This window comes from Budorcas taxicolor, chromosome 1, assembly GCF_023091745.1.
Source record: "Budorcas taxicolor isolate Tak-1 chromosome 1, Takin1.1, whole genome shotgun sequence".
NCBI lineage: Eukaryota > Metazoa > Chordata > Mammalia > Artiodactyla > Bovidae > Budorcas > Budorcas taxicolor.
The window spans coordinates 8,382,224-8,400,078 of NC_068910.1; the positions used below are offsets into that span (position 1 = coordinate 8,382,224).

The window sequence follows — 17,855 nt, forward strand, 5'->3', positions numbered from 1 at the left end:
CTGGTGGCTCAGCGGATAAAAATCCACCTGCCAACGCATGACACGTGGGTTTGATCTCTGGTCCAAGAACATGCCAAATGCCAAGGGGCAACACAACCTGTGCAGCAGCTACTGAGGTCATGCGCCCGGAGCCCGTGCTGTGCGACGAGAGGCCACTGCAACGAGATGCCCACCACAACTGCAGAGTAGCCCCGCGCAGCGACTAGAGAAAAGCCCATGCAGCAAGAGGACCCAGCACAGCCAACAGAAATATACAAAAATTATTTTTCAAAATAACAATAAATGCACAAACTTAAAAAAAATTCAGTGGCACTGCAATCGTCTCTCTCAGGCTGAGACTGTGGGAGGGTCTGTGTTCGGCATTACTGTCTGGCACAGCTCTTGGCGTATACTACAGCCATCTAGACTGAGGTGGCTATAAAACTCAACTGCGTGCACTCTCCTCAATGTCTATTATGTAGGGCCGCTACCTCAAAAAGCCTCTCTGTCCTCTGTCTAGGCAGACCCTGGCCCACTGGCCACTGGCCCACTGCAACTGAGACTCTTTCTCCGGCTTCTTGGTCAAGGAGCAGACCCCTGCAGTGACAGTTATCAGCACCAAAGTGTTCTTCATAAAGTTCACATCACCACAGTGAAGTGGAGAAACCACAGATGTGGATCCACCACACAGACCTATCAGCTGCCGCACACACCACTTACTATCTCTCCGTACAAGTGTCATCATCAGCAGAGGAACTAGGGAATAACCGCCTCCTCCAAGGATGTCAGGCGAGCAAATGAAACAGCATGCGGGGAAGCGTTCGCACGCAAAGCCAGTGCTCAGTGAAGACGAGTCTCCACTCCCTCTCGCCAGCCCAGCCCCACCCCGAGGGCCCCCACCCGCTTCCCAGGACTGATGTTCCGCCAGACACACGTGTGGGATCTAAGACAGGCGTCTGCCCAGCTGGGCTGCAACTGGGCTGCTGCTGCTGCTGCTCAGTCACCAGGCTGCGGCCGACTCTTGGTGAGCCCATGGACTGCAGCATGCCTGGCTTCCCGGTCCCTCACCATCTCCCAGAGTTTGCCCAAGTTCAAGTCCACTGAATCAGTGATGCCATCCAACCATCTCATCTTCTATCACCCTCTTCTCCTTCTGCCTTCAATCTTTCCCAGCATCAGGGTCTTTTCCAGTGAATCGGCTCTTCACACCAGGTGGCCCAAGAACTGGAGCTTCAGCTTCAGCATCCGTCCTTCCAATGAGTATCCAGGATTGGTTTCTTTTAGGATGGACAGGTACGATCTCCTTGCTGTCCAATGCACTCTCAAGACTCTTCTCCAGCACCACAGTTCGAAAGCAGCAATTCTTTGGCACTATCCCTTCTTTTGTGGTCCAACTCTCACATCCATACCTGACCACTGCAAAGACCATAGCATTGATTATATGGAACTTTATTGGCAAAGTGATGTCTCTGCTTTTTAACACACTGCCTTGGTCATAGCTTTCATTCCAAGAAGCAACTGTCTTCTAATTGTAAGGTTGCAGTCACCATCCACAGTGATTTCAGAACCCAAGAAGAGGAAATGTATCAGTGCTTCCACCTTTTCCCCTTCTATTTGCCATGCAGTCATAGCAGCAAATGTCACGATCTTCATTTTTTGAATGCTGACTTTTAGCCAGCTTTTTCACTCTCCTGTTTCACCCTCATCAAGAGGCTCTTTAGTTCCTTTTGCCTTCCGCAATTAGAGTGGTATCATCTGCATACCTGAGGTTGTTGATATTTCTCTCAGCAATCTGGATTCCACCTGTAACTCAGCCAGCCCAGCATTTCGAATGATGTGCTCTGCATATGAGTTAAATAAACAGCGTGACAATGTACAGCCTTGGGGTACTCCTTTCTCAATTTTGAACATCAATTGTTCCAAATAAGGTTGTAACTGTTGCTTCTTGACCTGCATACAGTTTTCTCCGGAGACAGGTAACATGGTCTGGTATTCTCATCTCTTGAAGAGTTTCCCACAGTTTGTTATGATGCACACAGTCAAAGGCTTTAGCGTACTCAATGAAACAGAAGTAGATGTTTTTCTGGAATTCCCTTGCTTTCTCTATGATCCAATGAATGTTCGCAATTTGATCTCTAGTTCCTCTGCCTTTTCTAAACCCAGCTTGTACATCTGGAAGTTCTTGATTCAAGTACTGCTGAAGCCTAGCTTGAAGGATTTTGAGCATAACATTACTAGCATGGGAGATAAGCGCAATTGTCCAGTAGTTTGAACATTCATAAAGAAAGCTGAGTGCCGAAGAATTGATGCTTTTGAACTGTGGTGTTGGAGAAGACTTTTGAGAGTCCCTTGGACTTCAAAGAGATCCAACCAGTCCATCCTAAAGGAGATCAGTCCTGGGTGTTCATTGGAAGGACTGATTTTGAAGCTGAAACTCCAATACTTTGGCCACCTGATGCGAAGAGCTGACTCATTTGAAAAGACCCTGATGCTGGAAAAGAGTGAGGGAAGGAGGAGAAGAGGACAAAAGAGGATGAGATGGTTGGATGGTATCACCAACACAATGGACATGGGTTTGGGTGGACTCCGGCAGTTGGTGATAAACAGGGAGGCCTGGCGTGCTGTGGTTCATGGGGTCACAGAGTCAGACACAACTGACTCACGGAACTGAACTGAACTTGAACGTTCTTTAGTACTGCCTTGTTGGGAAACTGGGATGAAGACTGACCTTCTCTAGTCCTGTGGCCGCTGCTGGGTTTTCCAAATTTCTTGACATACTGAGTGGATCACTTTAAAAAGCACCATCTTTTAGGATTTTAAGTAGCTCTACTGAAATTTCATCATCTCCACTAACTTCAGTGGCAGCAGTGCTTCTTAAGGCCCACTTGACTTCACACTCCAGGATGTCTGGCTCTAGGTGAGTGATTACACCATTGTGGTTATCCGGGTCAATAAGATCTTTTCTGTACAGTTTTATGTATATTCCTGCCACCTCTTTTTTATCTCTTCTGCTTCTGTTAGGTCTTCACCACTTCTGTCTTTTCTATGTCCATCACTGCATGAAATGTTCTTTTGATATCTCAAATTTTCTTGAAGCCATCAGTAGTCATTGCCCATTCTGTTGTTTTCCTCTATTTCTTTGCATTGTTCATTGAAAAAGGCCTTCTTGTCTCTCTCTGCTATTCTCTGGAACTCTGCATGCAGGTAAGCATACCTTTCCCTGTCTCCCTTGCTTTTTGCTTTTCTTCTGCAACTGGGCTACACTGGTTGCTCAATACTGTTACTATCACATCTGCCTCTTCCCCTATCCCCCACCCCATTCTAATTCACCTTGAGTCAAGGAATCTTCCATACTTGAGACCTTAGCCACAAAGGTCAGAAGATTGTCCTATCATAAATCCAAGGACAATCTGTTTTGAAACGCATGTGTGATATCAAATTATTCATTCAAAGATAAATTCCAGTTGTACCCAGCTACATTCACAGCTGCTGCCCACATCACACACTCCCTGTCTGGGAAGCTGTCTGGACCTGGCTGGCCAAATCCAATCCTCAGAAGGTGAATGGCAAGAAGAAACGCCCTTTCCTTTCTGGTACTAGAGCTGTCCTTGTGGAAAGGGAGTCACAACTACCTCTTCAACTGCCCATTGAGAAAACAAGTTTAATTCAGGGTGTTCATCCATTATGGATTTACTTAACACCCTTCCAGGTGCAAAGGCACATACACAGAGGCTATCACAGAAGTGAGAATTTATGACAGGGGAGCTGGACACCACCCACCCCTACAGAAGGCAAGAGGAGCAATAATGACCATGAGTGTCACCACTGCTGCTACAGAAGTCAGAATAAAAAATACTTTTAGCTGAGATGTGGTAGAACTTTTCAAGACAGACACACAGTCTAGTGTTCTCAGCATGTGGGCCCCTGGCCTGGGAAGTTGTTTAGAGACGCAAGTTCTTGGCTTCACTCAGACCTGACGAACGAGAAACTCTGGGGTAGAGCCCAGCAGTTTCGTTTAACGGGTCTTCCTGGTGATTCTGATGCGAGTGCAGCTTTAAGAATCTCTGCCCAAGCACATGAGCCAGACCTAGAAAAGGATGATTCTGAAAGACAGAGATGCATAAATTGACGTAAAGGAAAGAATACAAACAAAACCAAGAGCTGGGTTCTCCGAACACTCCTAATTCATCAGATGCAGGATAAAGCCATAAGCATCTTATCATATACAACACAAATTATCAAAGTTTAAACAAATACACTGAGCCAGAGTGAGGAGAGCGAGGGAACACAGTGCCACAGCTGCAGGCACCAGGATCCCTGGCCTGGATCTGAACTCAGTTCCCTGCTCATTGGTTGTGTAGACCAGGCAAGCTTTAATCTTCCATTCTCCCTTTGGTTAAATGGAAATATAACTGGACCATTTCCCAAGGTTTTTATGAGGATCAACGAGACATTTAATTATATACCTGCTGAAGCACCCAGCAGGAAATTCTCAATGAATATGCTCATCTTTCCTTGTCCTAATTAAGGAAGAACTTGGGATCATTAACAACTGAACAGTGAGTTCAGCCCTGAACCATCCTTCTTCCAGCACAGCAATGTAAACTTCTATAAACATTAGATGTGCAACAAATCTGAAAACCAGAATTCTTCCCAGAGACAAGGACAACGAGGTGGGCTCTTTTCTTGTCAGTGTTTGAGAGCCAAAGGGGACCACTGGTTGTCACCTTACATCAAGCCTCTCCTTCTACAGTGTCTTCATCAGCCGCAGCTGTTCCAGGGCCCTGGGACAGCTCAACAGACATGGAGAGAGGGCGGCACAGCCTCCCAACAGTGCGGTGAGTGCGGCGGCCCCAGGACCAACCAGAGGTCAGAGGAGGGTCCCCAGGAACCCAAGAAAATGGCTGGAGAGGGAAGTGCCTGGTGATCCAGTGGTTAAGAATCCACCTTGCAATGCAGGAGACACCAGTGCGATCCCTGGTCTAGGACCTAAGACCCCACATCCTGCAAGACAACTAAGTCCAACATACCACAACCAGAGAGCCCGCACGCTGCAAGTACTGGGCCCACACACAACTAGAGTCCATGCAACAAAAGATCCCGCAAGAGGCAATGGCAAACCCATGTGTAGAAAACACTATCCTGGGATTAGCCTGCAACACTGATGGGATCCCAGGAATTGTTGAAATGGACTGTTCTTGCAACACTCCAAGGCTCCTGCTCTTAACCAGATACCAAAAGGAAGCTACCACTGCTGAGAAGGAAAATTAAAAGAGCACGCTTTTATTTACCCTGCAGTTTCTTAGAAACATCTCAACGTTATTTAGAAAAATTCTCAATAATATGAACAAACCTGGCGACTTACTAAATTAGGGCGAGCCTGGACTGTTTTAGTGCAGTGGCTTCCACCCCAGGACTAGAGGTTCCCACTGGTGGGCCGGAATGAGCCTCAAGTTCCACTGTGTAAAAAGACACAGTCCAAGGGCTACACAACAGTCAGGGTTAGGAAGTCGACTGGCCCACCATATCCAGGGCAACTTGGAAACATACCAGCAGGCTAAGATGCAGAGCCCCGTGAAGAGAATGATGGGGATGGGGTAGGACGCACAGAACAGCCCATGGTTGTAGAAGGCCTGAGATATCTTCTCACGCAGCCTTTCAGTCAGGGTCATCCTCAGCTGAAGTCACCTTGCTGCCATCCCGGAAAGTGACCATGGATCAGCCTGGCACACGCTGGATGGCACTGACAACGTACACCATTTGCAGACACCTGGCAAGAAGGGAGAAAAGCGAATTAGCAAGGAGGACCTGGCTGTGAACACTAGGGCACCCAGGGGAGGTGGCAGGGAAGTGGAGACTGAATCAGGATGTGTACAGGCAAGAGCTGGAGACATCAACTCCAACCCACACACTCATATACACACGTGCATAATCTTGGTCAGCTCCTAGTGACTGTGGGCAGTGTCCAAGTAAGTCTAACCCAAGAAACCAAAAAACTGCCCCTCTAGCTCTAGTGACAAACTGTCAACCATCTTCCACATTAGGCACTTTCTTAAAAAGGCCACTTCCTTGAGACGGCATGGTTCTCACATGTGGCACAGGAGAGCATGCCTGTGTAATTGACAGCACCTTCAACTGCTCTCGGCCAAATGGACATTCTGGAAACCCTCCCCCCTGTTCTCTGTGCAAAGGCCAGACCAAGAGAAATCCTTGGGAAAAACCTTCAAGGACTGACCCCTCAAAAAAACACGTTTCTTGCACAAACAGTGATTCACTGATAAAGAATGTTCAGTAAGGTCAGCCCTCAACATAAAAACACCAGAAAGCCTAGGCCCGTGGCATAAAACAAACTGCACTGCAAGGTGGAAGTCTCTGCTTCTGGTCCCCCGTTGTTCTGGGAACATGTGGGGCAGAGGGCCCCTTCTGCTCCTGCTGCCCAAGCTGTCTCCTTCTTTGAGTGACAGCGTCCAGCGCGACTCAGAACACCAGCTTTCTGCACAAGATCCGCCCTGCACAGACTGTCAGTTAAGGTCCCCTCCCTGACCCCCACCAGGCTGGTCATGTCTGTCTCCCTGGACTTTGACTTCTGACAAAAAGAAGCAAATCTGGACATGGCGGTACTGAATCCTCCCCGAGAGGTTCCGGCTCCCAGATCACTGCGCTGCTCTGGCTCCAGTCCTTTCTGAAGACTCATTAGGTCTTCCTTCTGACCATCCCATAGTCTTCCAATTAAATCTCTGTTTTGTCTGTGCGTTGCTTCCCAACAGAGAAACTTACACCCAAAAAAATCAGAATATAAAATTCTAATAGAAAGGCCCAAAGAATTCCTTTCCCTGCTGAGCTCTCCAATGAAATTCATGTTTAAATCTACTTCTGGAATTCCCCAGTGGTCCAGTGGTTAAGAATCTGCCTGCCAATGCAGGGGACACAGGTTCGATCCCTGGTCTGGGAAGATTTCACACGCTGTGGAGCAACGAAGCCCATGGGCCACAACCACTGAGCGCGTTGTACTAAAGCCCACGAGCTGCAACTACTGAAGGCCGTGCGCACCGACAGCCCGTGCCCCACAGCAGCAGAAGCCATGGCAAGGAGAGACCACGCAGCACAACTAGAGAGCAGCCCCCTGCCCGCTGCAACTAGACAGAAAGCCAGCGCACAGCAATAAAGACCCAGCACAGCCATTACATTAACAGATAAAAATAGAACTATTCCTTAAAAAAAAAAAAAAAATCGACTTCTCCTGTTCCGTGTTGCTATTTCCCAGTCTGTGCTACACAGAACCTGCCCAGATGTGTGTCTTGGCGTGATCTGGTTCACTGATGAAACCCAGGCTAAAGAGGTGATGCCTCAGAAGTGTGACAGCAGAAAAGAGAAGCAAAAGCAGTCACACCACAGCCGGTTAACAAGAAGGGATTCACTCCATCCGCCTTCCCGGAGGCACAAGCCTCAAGCATGCGTGCAATCCTCCAGTCCAAGAACCTTCTAAGGAAACACGACCCAGAGCCCTCTGTGGGTCAACTCGAAAGGCAGCAGGCAGGGGAGCCAGCAAGTGACAGCTCTGCCCAAGTAGCAGAGCTGCTGACAAGAGCCCAGCCCCCCAGGCTCACCTGCAGCCTCAGAGCTCACGAAGTTCTCAGGCCAGGGCCCGCGGCAGGACCCCGCAGCTGCGATCCCCGCCAGCATAACCCAGGACTCTGGGGAAGCAAACTTTCTGCTCCCACGCCCCTAACCCTCCGTCCTGCCCCAAGGGGGAAACAAACACTAATGAGAAGCCTGTTTGTAGAAAGACACTGTCAGGAACAAGCTGGAGCTTTTCCAACCTCAGTCCTCTGCCAAGCCCCACATCTCTTCCCTTAAAGGTCCCCAAACCAAGCCCACCAGGAAACTGTGATGCTACTAATCCTAATCTCCTTCTCAGGCCTCTTCTGTTCTCTTATACATGAAATTACTAATAGGAGAAAAAAAAGAAAAACATCTCCCTTCCATTCTGCAGCAAGTACAAGTCTTTCTGACATGATCTTAGTCATTTTCAGTTCCCATTCATCTTGATTACGGAGTAAAGTTATGACCAACCTAGATAGCATATTCAAAAGCAGAAACATTACTTTGCCAACAAAGGTCCGTCTAGTCAAGGCTATGGTTTTTCCTGTGGTCATGTATAGATGTGAGAGTTGGACTGTGAAGAAAGCTGAGCGCTGAAGAATTGATGCTTTTGAACTGTGGTGTTGGAGAAGACTCTTGAGAGTCCCTTGGACTGCAAGAAGATCCAACCAGTCCATCCTGAAGATCAGCCCTGGGATTTCTTTGGAGGGAATGATGCTGAAGCTGAAGCTCCAGTACTTTGGCCACCTCACGTGAAGAGTTGACTCACTGGAAAAGACTCTGATGCTGGGAGGGATTGGGGGCAGGAGGAGAAGGGGATGACAGAGGATGAGATGGCTGGACGGCATCACCAACTTGACGGACGTGAGTCTGAGTGAACTCTGGGAGTTGGTGATGGAGGCCTGGCGTGCTGCGATTCATGGGGTCCAAAGAGTCGGACACGACTGAGCAACTGAACTGAATTGAACTGTTCATTTTCATAACACCCGGAAAACAAAATCATAAAACAAACAAAAAAAGAAATACAAATTCTAGTTCATTACACAGCCCACCTACCTGAACCTGGCAAGAGAATTACTTATCTTTCCTCCACTATGTTCACTTTGACACAAAGCTATTCTAAAGCACAATTTATCCAACCTGAACTGAAATTTTCTCTTTCCTACATTGCCCCACGCTTATAAATTTCTTCAGCTCAAAATCTACACTCTGAACTCAGCTTCCTGAATTTAAAGAGACACAACAGTTTTTATGTGATATATACACATACAGTGGAATGTTATTCGGCCACAGAAAGGAATGAGGTTCTGATATACACTACAACATGGACAGACCCTCCAAACATGCTAAATGAAATAAGGCAGACACAACAAGACAAACTTTATATGATGCCACTTATAAGAAACATCTAGATTAGGAAAATTCATAGAGACAGAAGACAGATTAGAGGTTACTAGGAGCCTGGGGACAGAGAGGATTGGGAGTTACTAATTACAGCTGCTTTCTGGGGTGATGAAAAGTTTTAGAAATAGATAATGGTGATGGCTGCACAACACTGTGAATGTAATTAATGTCCCTGAATCACACAATTAAAAATAGTTAACATGGCAAATTTTATGTTTATACATATTTTAACACAATAAAAAATAATTTAAGAAATTAAAAACATAATTTAAAAAAATAGTAACTTAAAATAATTTTTAAAAATTAAAAACAGACACAATATGTAGAAGGGATGGAGGCTCTGGGGGCCTGAGCGGACCTATTACACAAAAATGCAAATGATTTTGTCCAATGCCTTCACGGGAGACCCTGCTACAAGCAAAAACAAAGGGCTCTGTTGTTATAGACCCAAATTACAGAGCTGTATGTATAAAGAAAAAACACTATTGGAACCAGGACAAAGAACAGCCCTGGAGGAAGTCTACGGAGAGGACAAGCCCAGATCAAGTCAGACCCACTGGCTCAGAGGACAAAGGGCACAAAGAACAGGAGGAGTCCCTGAGGGCGGGCTGGGGAGGCAGACTGGTGCCACTGTGTCATGGGCTTGCCGAACCCGTGATTCTGAACCTGCCCCGAACCAGACCACAAATGCCCAAGTTTTAGAAAAATCCATACACGTAACATACATTAACATAGAACATTATTTTTTTAAAAAAGAGATGATGGTCTATTTTGTGCCTGTATTCACCAAACTTTCGGCATTTAAAATTCTCTTCAACCAACTCACAAAAGTTAAACACACAACCAAGAAAAATAAATGTGTCAAAGCCCCAAGAAGAGAGTAAGAAAAGAGATGCAAAAAACAACATAGACTGCAGGCTCTGTCTCAAAGCTTTCCAAGATCACTTGTTGAAAAGCCTTACCATCTACCCTAAATTTCAGCCATACTGGACCCATCATGCTTATTCTTACCACAAATATTTACTATCTCCTTTCTCTGGAATAAATACCCAGAAGTGAAACTGCTAGGAAACATAAAACGTACTATACAACCTAAGACTGCCAACATATTTTCCAGAGTACCCACACCGCTTTCCACCAGATGGACTTTGTTTCTTGGCATCCTCACCAGCATTTGATATTGCTACTATTCTTTATTTTAGTAGGATTAATAGAGTGTATAGGTATTTTATTTGATCTTGATTTGCATTTCCCTAATGGATAGTGAGAGGAAAAGGAGAAAAGGAAAGATACACCCATTTGAATGCAGAGTTTCAAAGAATAACAAGGAGAGATAAGAAAGCTTTCTTCAGTGATCAATGCAAAGAAATAGAGGAAAACAACAGAATGGGAAAGACTAGAGATCTCTTCAAGAAAATTGAAGACACCAAGGGAACATTTCATGCGAAGAGGGGCACAATAAAGGACAGAAATGGTGTGGACCTAACAGAAGCAGAAGATATTAAGAAGAGGTGGCAAGAATACACAGAACTGTACAAAAAAAGATCTTCATGACCCAGATAACCACAATGGTATGATCACTCACCTAGAGCCAGATATCCTGGAATGTGAAGTCAAGTGGGGCTTAAGAAGCATCACTATGAACAAAGCTAGTGGAGGCAATCAAATTCCAGTTGAGCTATTTCAAATCCTAAAAGATAATGCTGTGAAAGTGCTGCACTCAATATGTCAGCAAATTTTGAAAACTCAGCAGTGGCCACAGGACTGGAAAAGGTCCGTTTTCATTCTAATCCCAAAGAAAGGCAATACCAAAGAATGTTCAAACTACTGCACAATTGTACTCATTTCACACGTTAATAAAGTAATGCTCAAATTCTCCAAGCCAGGCTTAACAGTACATTATCTGTGAACTTCCAGATGTTCCAGCTGGATTTAGAAAAGGCAGAGGAACCAGAGATCAAATTGCCAACATTCACTAGATCATCGAAAAAGCAAGAGAGTTCCAGAAAAACATCTACTTCTGCTTTATTGACTACACCAAAGCTTTTGACTGTGTGGATCACAATGAACTGTGGAAAATTCTTCAGGAGATGGGAATACCAGACCACACTACCTGCCTCCTGAGAAATCTGTATACAGGTCAAGAAGCGACAGTTAGAACTGGACATGGAACAACAGACTGGTTCCAAATCGGGAAAGGAGTATATCAAGGCTGTATATTGTCACCCTGCTTATTTAACTTATATGCAGAATACATCAACATCATGTGAAATGCCAGGCTGAATGAAGCACAAGCTGGAATCAAGATTGCTGGGAGAAATATCAATAACCTCAGATACAGATGGGCAGATGACATCACACTTACGGCAGAAAGCGAAAAGCCTAGAGGAACTAAAGTGTCTCTTGATGAAAGTGAAAGAGGAGAGTGAAAAAGTTGACTTAAAACTCAACATTCAGAAAACTAATATCATGGCATCCAGTCCCATCACTTCATGGTCAATAGATGGGGAAACAATGGAAACAGTGAAGAGACTTTATTTTGGGGGGGCTCCAAAATCACTGCAGATGGTGACTGCAGTCATGAAATTAAGAGACACTTGTTCCTTGGAAGAAAAGCTATGATCAACCTAGACAGCATATTAAAAAACAGAGACTACTTTACCAACAAAAGTCTGTCCAGTCAAAGCTAGTTAAATCTTCTTTAAAGATTTGACAGAATTTACTAGTGAAGCCATCTGATCTTGGGCTTTTTCCTTCTGTGTGGGAAGTTTTTAAACTATTAACTCAATCTCTTTATCTGTCAAGTCTATTCAGATTTTCTATTTCTTCCTGAATAAATTGTTAGTTTGTGTGTTTCCAGAAATTTGTCCATTTCACCTAGGCTATCGAATTTATTAGCATATTTGCTGTTCATAGTGTTATAGTCATTTTTATTACTGAAGGTTGGTGGTACCGTCCCGTCCCCACTTTCTGTAATGATTCCAGTTATTTCAGCTTCCTCTTATTCTCTGTTGATCTTTTAATAAAACAAACTCTAGCTTTTATGTACTTCACTATCTTCCTAGTCTCTCTGCATTTGTTTACACTCTAGTCTTTATTATTTTCTTCCTTCTGTTTGTTCTGGGTTTATTTTTCTCTTTTCTAGCTTCTTTTTCTTCTTTCTCTAGTTTCTTAAGGTTACTGATCTGTTTTTTCTTTCTTAATACAGGCACTAACAGTTGTAAATTTCCCTCTAAATACAACTTTAGTTGTATCCCACAGCTTCTGTATTTGTGAATTTTTGTTTTGTTTTCATTCATCTCAAAAGTATTTTCTAATGCCTCATGTACTTTCTTCTTTGATCCACTAGGTATTTAGGAGTTCCTGAGATTTCCTTATATAATATATTCTAGATATTCTAGATGTAAGTCCCTGCCAGATATGTTGTTCACAAATATTTTCTTCAAATCTGTAACCTGTCTTCTTAAAAATTCTTTTATTTATCCTATTTTTTTTTCCCCTTTATGGGTCATGCTTTAGGTGCCATGTATAAGAATTCTTCACCAGACTTCCTTGGTGGTGCAATGGATAGGAATCCACCTTTCAAAGCAGGGGACACAGGTTCGATCCCTGGTCTGGAAAGATCCCACATGCTGAGAAGCAACTAAGTCGGTGGGCCACAACCACTGAGACGGCGATCTAGAGCTTGCAAGCTGCAGTTACTGAGGCCACACGCCACAACGACTGAAGCCCATGCACCCTAGAGCCTGCACACCGCAACTACTGAAGCCTTCACTCTACGGAGTCTGTGCCCTGCAACCCGAGAAGCCACCACAATGAGAAGCGATGAGAAGCTCGTGCAGAGTAGCCCCTGCTCGCCGCAACTAGAGAAAGTCCATGCAAAACAATGAGCACCCAGCACAGCCAAAGGAAAAAAAAATTAAAATGCTACAATAGATAAAAAATAAATTTTTAAAAAAGAATTCTTCACCAAGCCTTACTTCTGAAATTTTTTTCTGATGTTTTCTCCTAAAATTTTTAATTCTTGTATATTAGTGGCTCAGTGGTGTTGGACTCTCTGCGACCCCCTGGACTACAGCCCACCAGGCTTCTCCGCCCATAGAATTCTTCAGCCGTTTCCTTCCCCAGGGGATCTTCTGGAACCAGAGATCAAATCTGGGTCTCCCGCATTGCAGGCCATTCTTTACTGTCTGAACCTACCTTAAATCTATGAAACATGTGAGTCACTTTTTTGTGTAGATGTGAGGTTAGGTGCGCGTTTTGTTTTTCCCCGTGGATAACCAATTGTTGCAACACTGCATGTTAAAAAGACTACCTTTCCTCCACTGAATTGCCTTGGCACCTGTCTTAGCCCTCTGGGCTGTTACAACAGAAATAGCATACACTGGGTGGCTTAAACAATAAATATTTACTCTTCCCACTTCTGGAGTCTAGGAAGTCCAAGCCGAGGCACTGGCAGGTTCAGCTGCTGCTGAGGGCCCATCTCCTGGTTCACAGACGCCGTCTTCTCTCCGTGCCTTCACATGGCAGAAAAGGCAGTCAGAGCTCTCTGCGGCCTCATTCACCAGGGCAGGTTCCCATTCATGAGGACTCCACCCTCACGACTTAATTATCCCCCCAAAGGCTATGACTTCCTAATATAATCACACTGAGGGTTTCAACGTAAGAACTTGTGGGGGACACAAACATTCAGTCAAAAAGCAACTGGCTGTACTTGTGAGTCTATTTCTAGGTTTTCTAAACTGTTCCACTGATCTGTGTGTCCATCCCTCCCCCAACACCACGTGGTCTTGATGACTGTATTGCTAAAGTCTTGAAATGGGTAGAGATTCCTCTCATTTTACTCTTCTTCAAAATTGTTTTACCCTTTCTAGTTTCTTTGCCTTTCCATATAGATATTAGAGTAATCTTGTCTATGTCTAAAAAAAATCTTGATAGGAATTACAATAAACTTGCATTATCAATTTTGAGAAGAATTGATATTGCTCCTATGTTTAGTCTTCCAACGTATGAACAAAATATCTCTATTTATTTAATCTTTTATTTTTCCCCACCCTTGGCAGCACTGCAGCTTATGGGATCTTAGTTCCCTGACCAGAGATTGAACTCATGTCCCCTGCAATGGAAGCATAGAGTCGTAACCCCTCACAGGAACTCCCTCTTTAATCATTACTGTATTATTTTAATCATTACTGTTTTTAGCGTACAAGTGTTGTACATGTTTTATTAGATTTACACCCAATTTTTTTGACTGGTTCTGTTTTCAATTTTAGTTTCCCCGTGTTAATCGCTAGTACAAAGAAATATAACTGATTTCAATATGTTGCTCTTGTATCCTGCATTTGTGCTGAACTCGATAATCAGTTCCAGTCTTTTTTGTACATTCCTTGGGATTTTCTAAGTAGAATATCATGTCAACTGCATAAGAAACATCTTTCTTTCTTCCTATAATGTCCACACACACTTTTACTGCACTCCATCTCCACTCCTTCTGAGACTTTGATAACATGAAAGATAAACATTTTGTTACTTTCCCATGGGCCCCTGAAGATCCCTTCATTTTTCTTCAGTTTATTTTAAAAACCTGTTGTTCAAATACATACGTTTTACCCTTCTACCTTCAAGTTAACTGACTTCTTAATATATCTCTATTCTGTCACTGAGTCCACTCAATCAATTTTAAATATAGTTTCAGTTATAAAACTTCCAACGTAAGTGTCTATCTTTCCATTTGTTTCAGAAATGCTCACCGTCGAGAGGAATAATGTGGTAGTCCAGGGGTAGAGAATCTGCCTGCCAATGCAGGAGACATGGGTTTGACCCTTGGTCCAGTAAGATCCCAAAAGCTGCGGAGCAACTAAGCCCATGTGCCGCAATTATGGAGTCTGCGCTCTAGAGCGGGGGAGCCGCAATGCCTGAAACCTGCACCTACAGACCCCGTGCTCCACTACAAGACAAGCCTCTGCGACACGAATCCTGTGCGCTACAACCAGCGAGTAGCCTCCACCGGCCGCAACCAAAGAGCCCACGCAGCAACAAAGACAAAGCATGGCCAATATAAACAAACTTATAAAAAAGAATGTGCACCCTCAAGTATTAGAGCCAGGTTTTAACTAATAATTATAGTTTAAATTCCTTTGTTGATTCCAACATCTCTATTATGTCATGACGGCCATCTGTTGACTGTCTTTTCCCCTTAGGAGATGATAAGATTTTCCTGATTGTTTATATGTGGAGTAACTTTGAATGTTTGGATGCTATGCTACAGTATTCTGGATCTTGTTCAAGTCCAATAGAAAATGGTGGGGTTTTTTTTAGTTTTTAATTGGATGATATTTGCTTTACAATATTGTGTTGGTTTCTGCCATTATCAACATGAATCAGCCAAAGGTATACATATGCCCCCTCCCTCTTGAACTTCCTCCCACCTCCCACCCCAAGCCACCCCTCCAGGCTGTCACAGAGTCCCTGATTTGAGCTCCCTACCTCATACAGCAAATTCCCACTAGCTAACTATTTCACATATTGCAATGTATATGTTTCCATCCTGCTCTCTCAATTCGGCCCACCCTCTCCTTCCCTGACTGGGTCCACGAAAGTCTGTTCTCTATGTCTGTGTATCCACTGCTGCCCTGCAAATAGGTTCATCAGTACCATCTTTCTAGACTCCATATATATGCATTGATATGTGGTATTTGTCCTTCTCTCTCTGACCCATCTCACTATGTGTAACAGGTTTCAGGTCCATCCACTTCATTAAGACTGACTCAAACATGTTAATGGCTGAGTAACATTCCATTGTACACATGTACCACAACTTCTTTATTCACTCATCTGTCAATGGACATCTAGGTGCTTCCATGTCCTAGCTATTGTAAACAGTGCTGCAGCAAAAACTGGAGTACATGTGTCTCTTTCAATTATGGTTTTCTCAGGGTATATGCCCAGTAGTGGGATTTTTGGTCATATGGTAGTTCTATTCCTAGTTTTTTAAGGAAAAAAAAGATGAAACACTTCAGGAATTTGCATGTCATCCTTGTACAGGGGCCATGCTAATCTTCTCTGTATTGTCCCGATTTCAGTGTATGTGCTGCTGAAGCGAGTGCACAGTTTTGTTTTAGCAGCAATCTCCCTGATTAAGTCCAACCCACAAATTCCTATCCTCTCTTCCTGGGCTGTGGTTCCAACACCAGATCATTTCAAAGCCCCTGCGGTATCATTCTGACTTGTCTCAAGTGTACTGTGCAGATTCCGGCACATGACTTGGGCAGCAGTCTAGCCTCTGGTGTGCTGTTTAGGGTCAAATGCACAAATAATATTTAGGAGAATCCAAGAGTTCATACACGGTATTATGGGTTCACTTTGTTGAGTTCCTTCCTGTTTACAGGGATTCCCCGATAGCTCAGCTGGTAAAGAATCGCCTGCAATGCAGGAGACCCCGGTTCACTTCCTGGGTCGGGAAGATCCGCTGGAGAACAGATAGGCTACCCACTCCAGTATTCTTGGGCTTCCCTTGTGGCTCAGCTGGTAAAGAATCCGCCTGCAATGAGGGAGACCTGGGTTTGATCCCTGGGTTGGGAAGATGCCCTGGAGACGGGAAAGGCTACCCACTCCAGTCCATGGGGTCGCAAAGAGTCGGACATCACTGAGCGACTTTGACGTTCCTCTTTACAACCTCTCCAAGACATTCCAGCTCCCAAAGGACCTTTTGCGGGTCTACTGGCAAGAAAGGAAAGAATTTCATTTCTTTCTATTGCTGAGCACCTCCCACAACTGTGATTGCTTCCCAACAAGTAGTAAGAATTGAGAACAAAATCAGCAAATTTCTCCATGCTCTTGAGACCATAATCCCTGTAAATAAAAGGATTCCTCTCCCTGCTGGCTGCCAATGTCATTATTGCCTTCACCACCACAAAATTTCATGGGGGACAAGAGCAGGAGAAAATGGAAGGGAAAGAAACAAACAAGACACCAGATTTTTCTCCCACATCCCTACCCTTCAATCTCTTAAGAAGTCCCTTTCTCACTCCTCAGACTAGAAGGACAAGCTTCTCTTGGAATTCTGTCTAAACCTAGTGTCCAGTTCCAGGTTCTGCGTTACCTTTGAGTCCATGCTAGAAGATACTCTATGGAGAGAAAAAACAAAAACAGTTTCCTTTCCAACCGCTGGTCCATGCCATCGGCCCTAGTCATTTAAGTGTATTTAGCCAGGACTTCCCAGGTGACACTAGTGGGAAAGAACCTGCCTGCCAATGCAGGAGATGTAAGAGACACAGAGAGAATGGGCTTCCCTGGTAGCTCAGCTGGTAAAGAATCTGCCTGCAATGCAGGAGACCCTGGTTCAATTCCTGGGTCCAGAAGTTCCCCTGGAGAAGGGACAGGCTACCCACTCTAGTTTTTTGGGCTTCCCTGGTAGCTCAGATGGTAAAGAATGTGTCTATAACGCGGGAGATCTGGGTTTGATCCCTGGGCTGGGAAGATCCCCTGCAGGAGAGCACAGCAACCCACTCCAGTATTCTTGCTTGGAGAATCTCACAGACAGAGGAGCTTGGCGGGCTACAGTCCATAGGGTCGCACAGTTTCGGACACACTGAAGCTACTTAACACACATGCAGCCAGAGACAAAGGGTATTGTGTGCTTACCACATGCTGAGCAAAATCAGGACCCTTACATTTTCCCTTGTTTGTTTTAAGGCCACGCCATGCAGACTTAATTCCCAACCAGGGATTGAACCTGTGCACCATCCATGGGGAGCATGGAGTGTTAACCACTGAACTGCCTGTTTTCTACAGGTTGATTCTAAAACTCAATAACCATTAAAAAAGCATTTCGAGTAGCTGCTAATGAAATTTTCATTTCCTGAGAAATC

General features: G+C 44.6%; 1 protein-coding gene and 1 non-coding gene across 6 annotated transcripts in view; both read right to left on the reverse strand.

The window, feature by feature from the left end:
- SCAP (SREBF chaperone) overlaps positions 1-17,855 on the reverse strand; it is a 96,908-nt gene that overhangs the window by 43,619 nt on the left and 35,434 nt on the right. For all 5 annotated transcript variants that reach the window (XR_008201019.1, XM_052657722.1, XM_052657655.1 and 2 more), the window contains exon 2: positions 5,530-5,749. Coding sequence is in view for 4 of the 5 variants with exons in the window: in XM_052657722.1 (XP_052513682.1) it covers positions 5,530-5,651 (122 nt within the window). In the remaining variant the exon portion in view is untranslated. The remainder of the gene's footprint in view (positions 1-5,529; positions 5,750-17,855) is intronic.
- On the reverse strand, positions 15,985-16,093 carry LOC128058005 (U6 spliceosomal RNA). Its single transcript, XR_008200384.1, has one exon. It is a non-coding gene; the product is annotated as a U6 spliceosomal RNA (small nuclear RNA).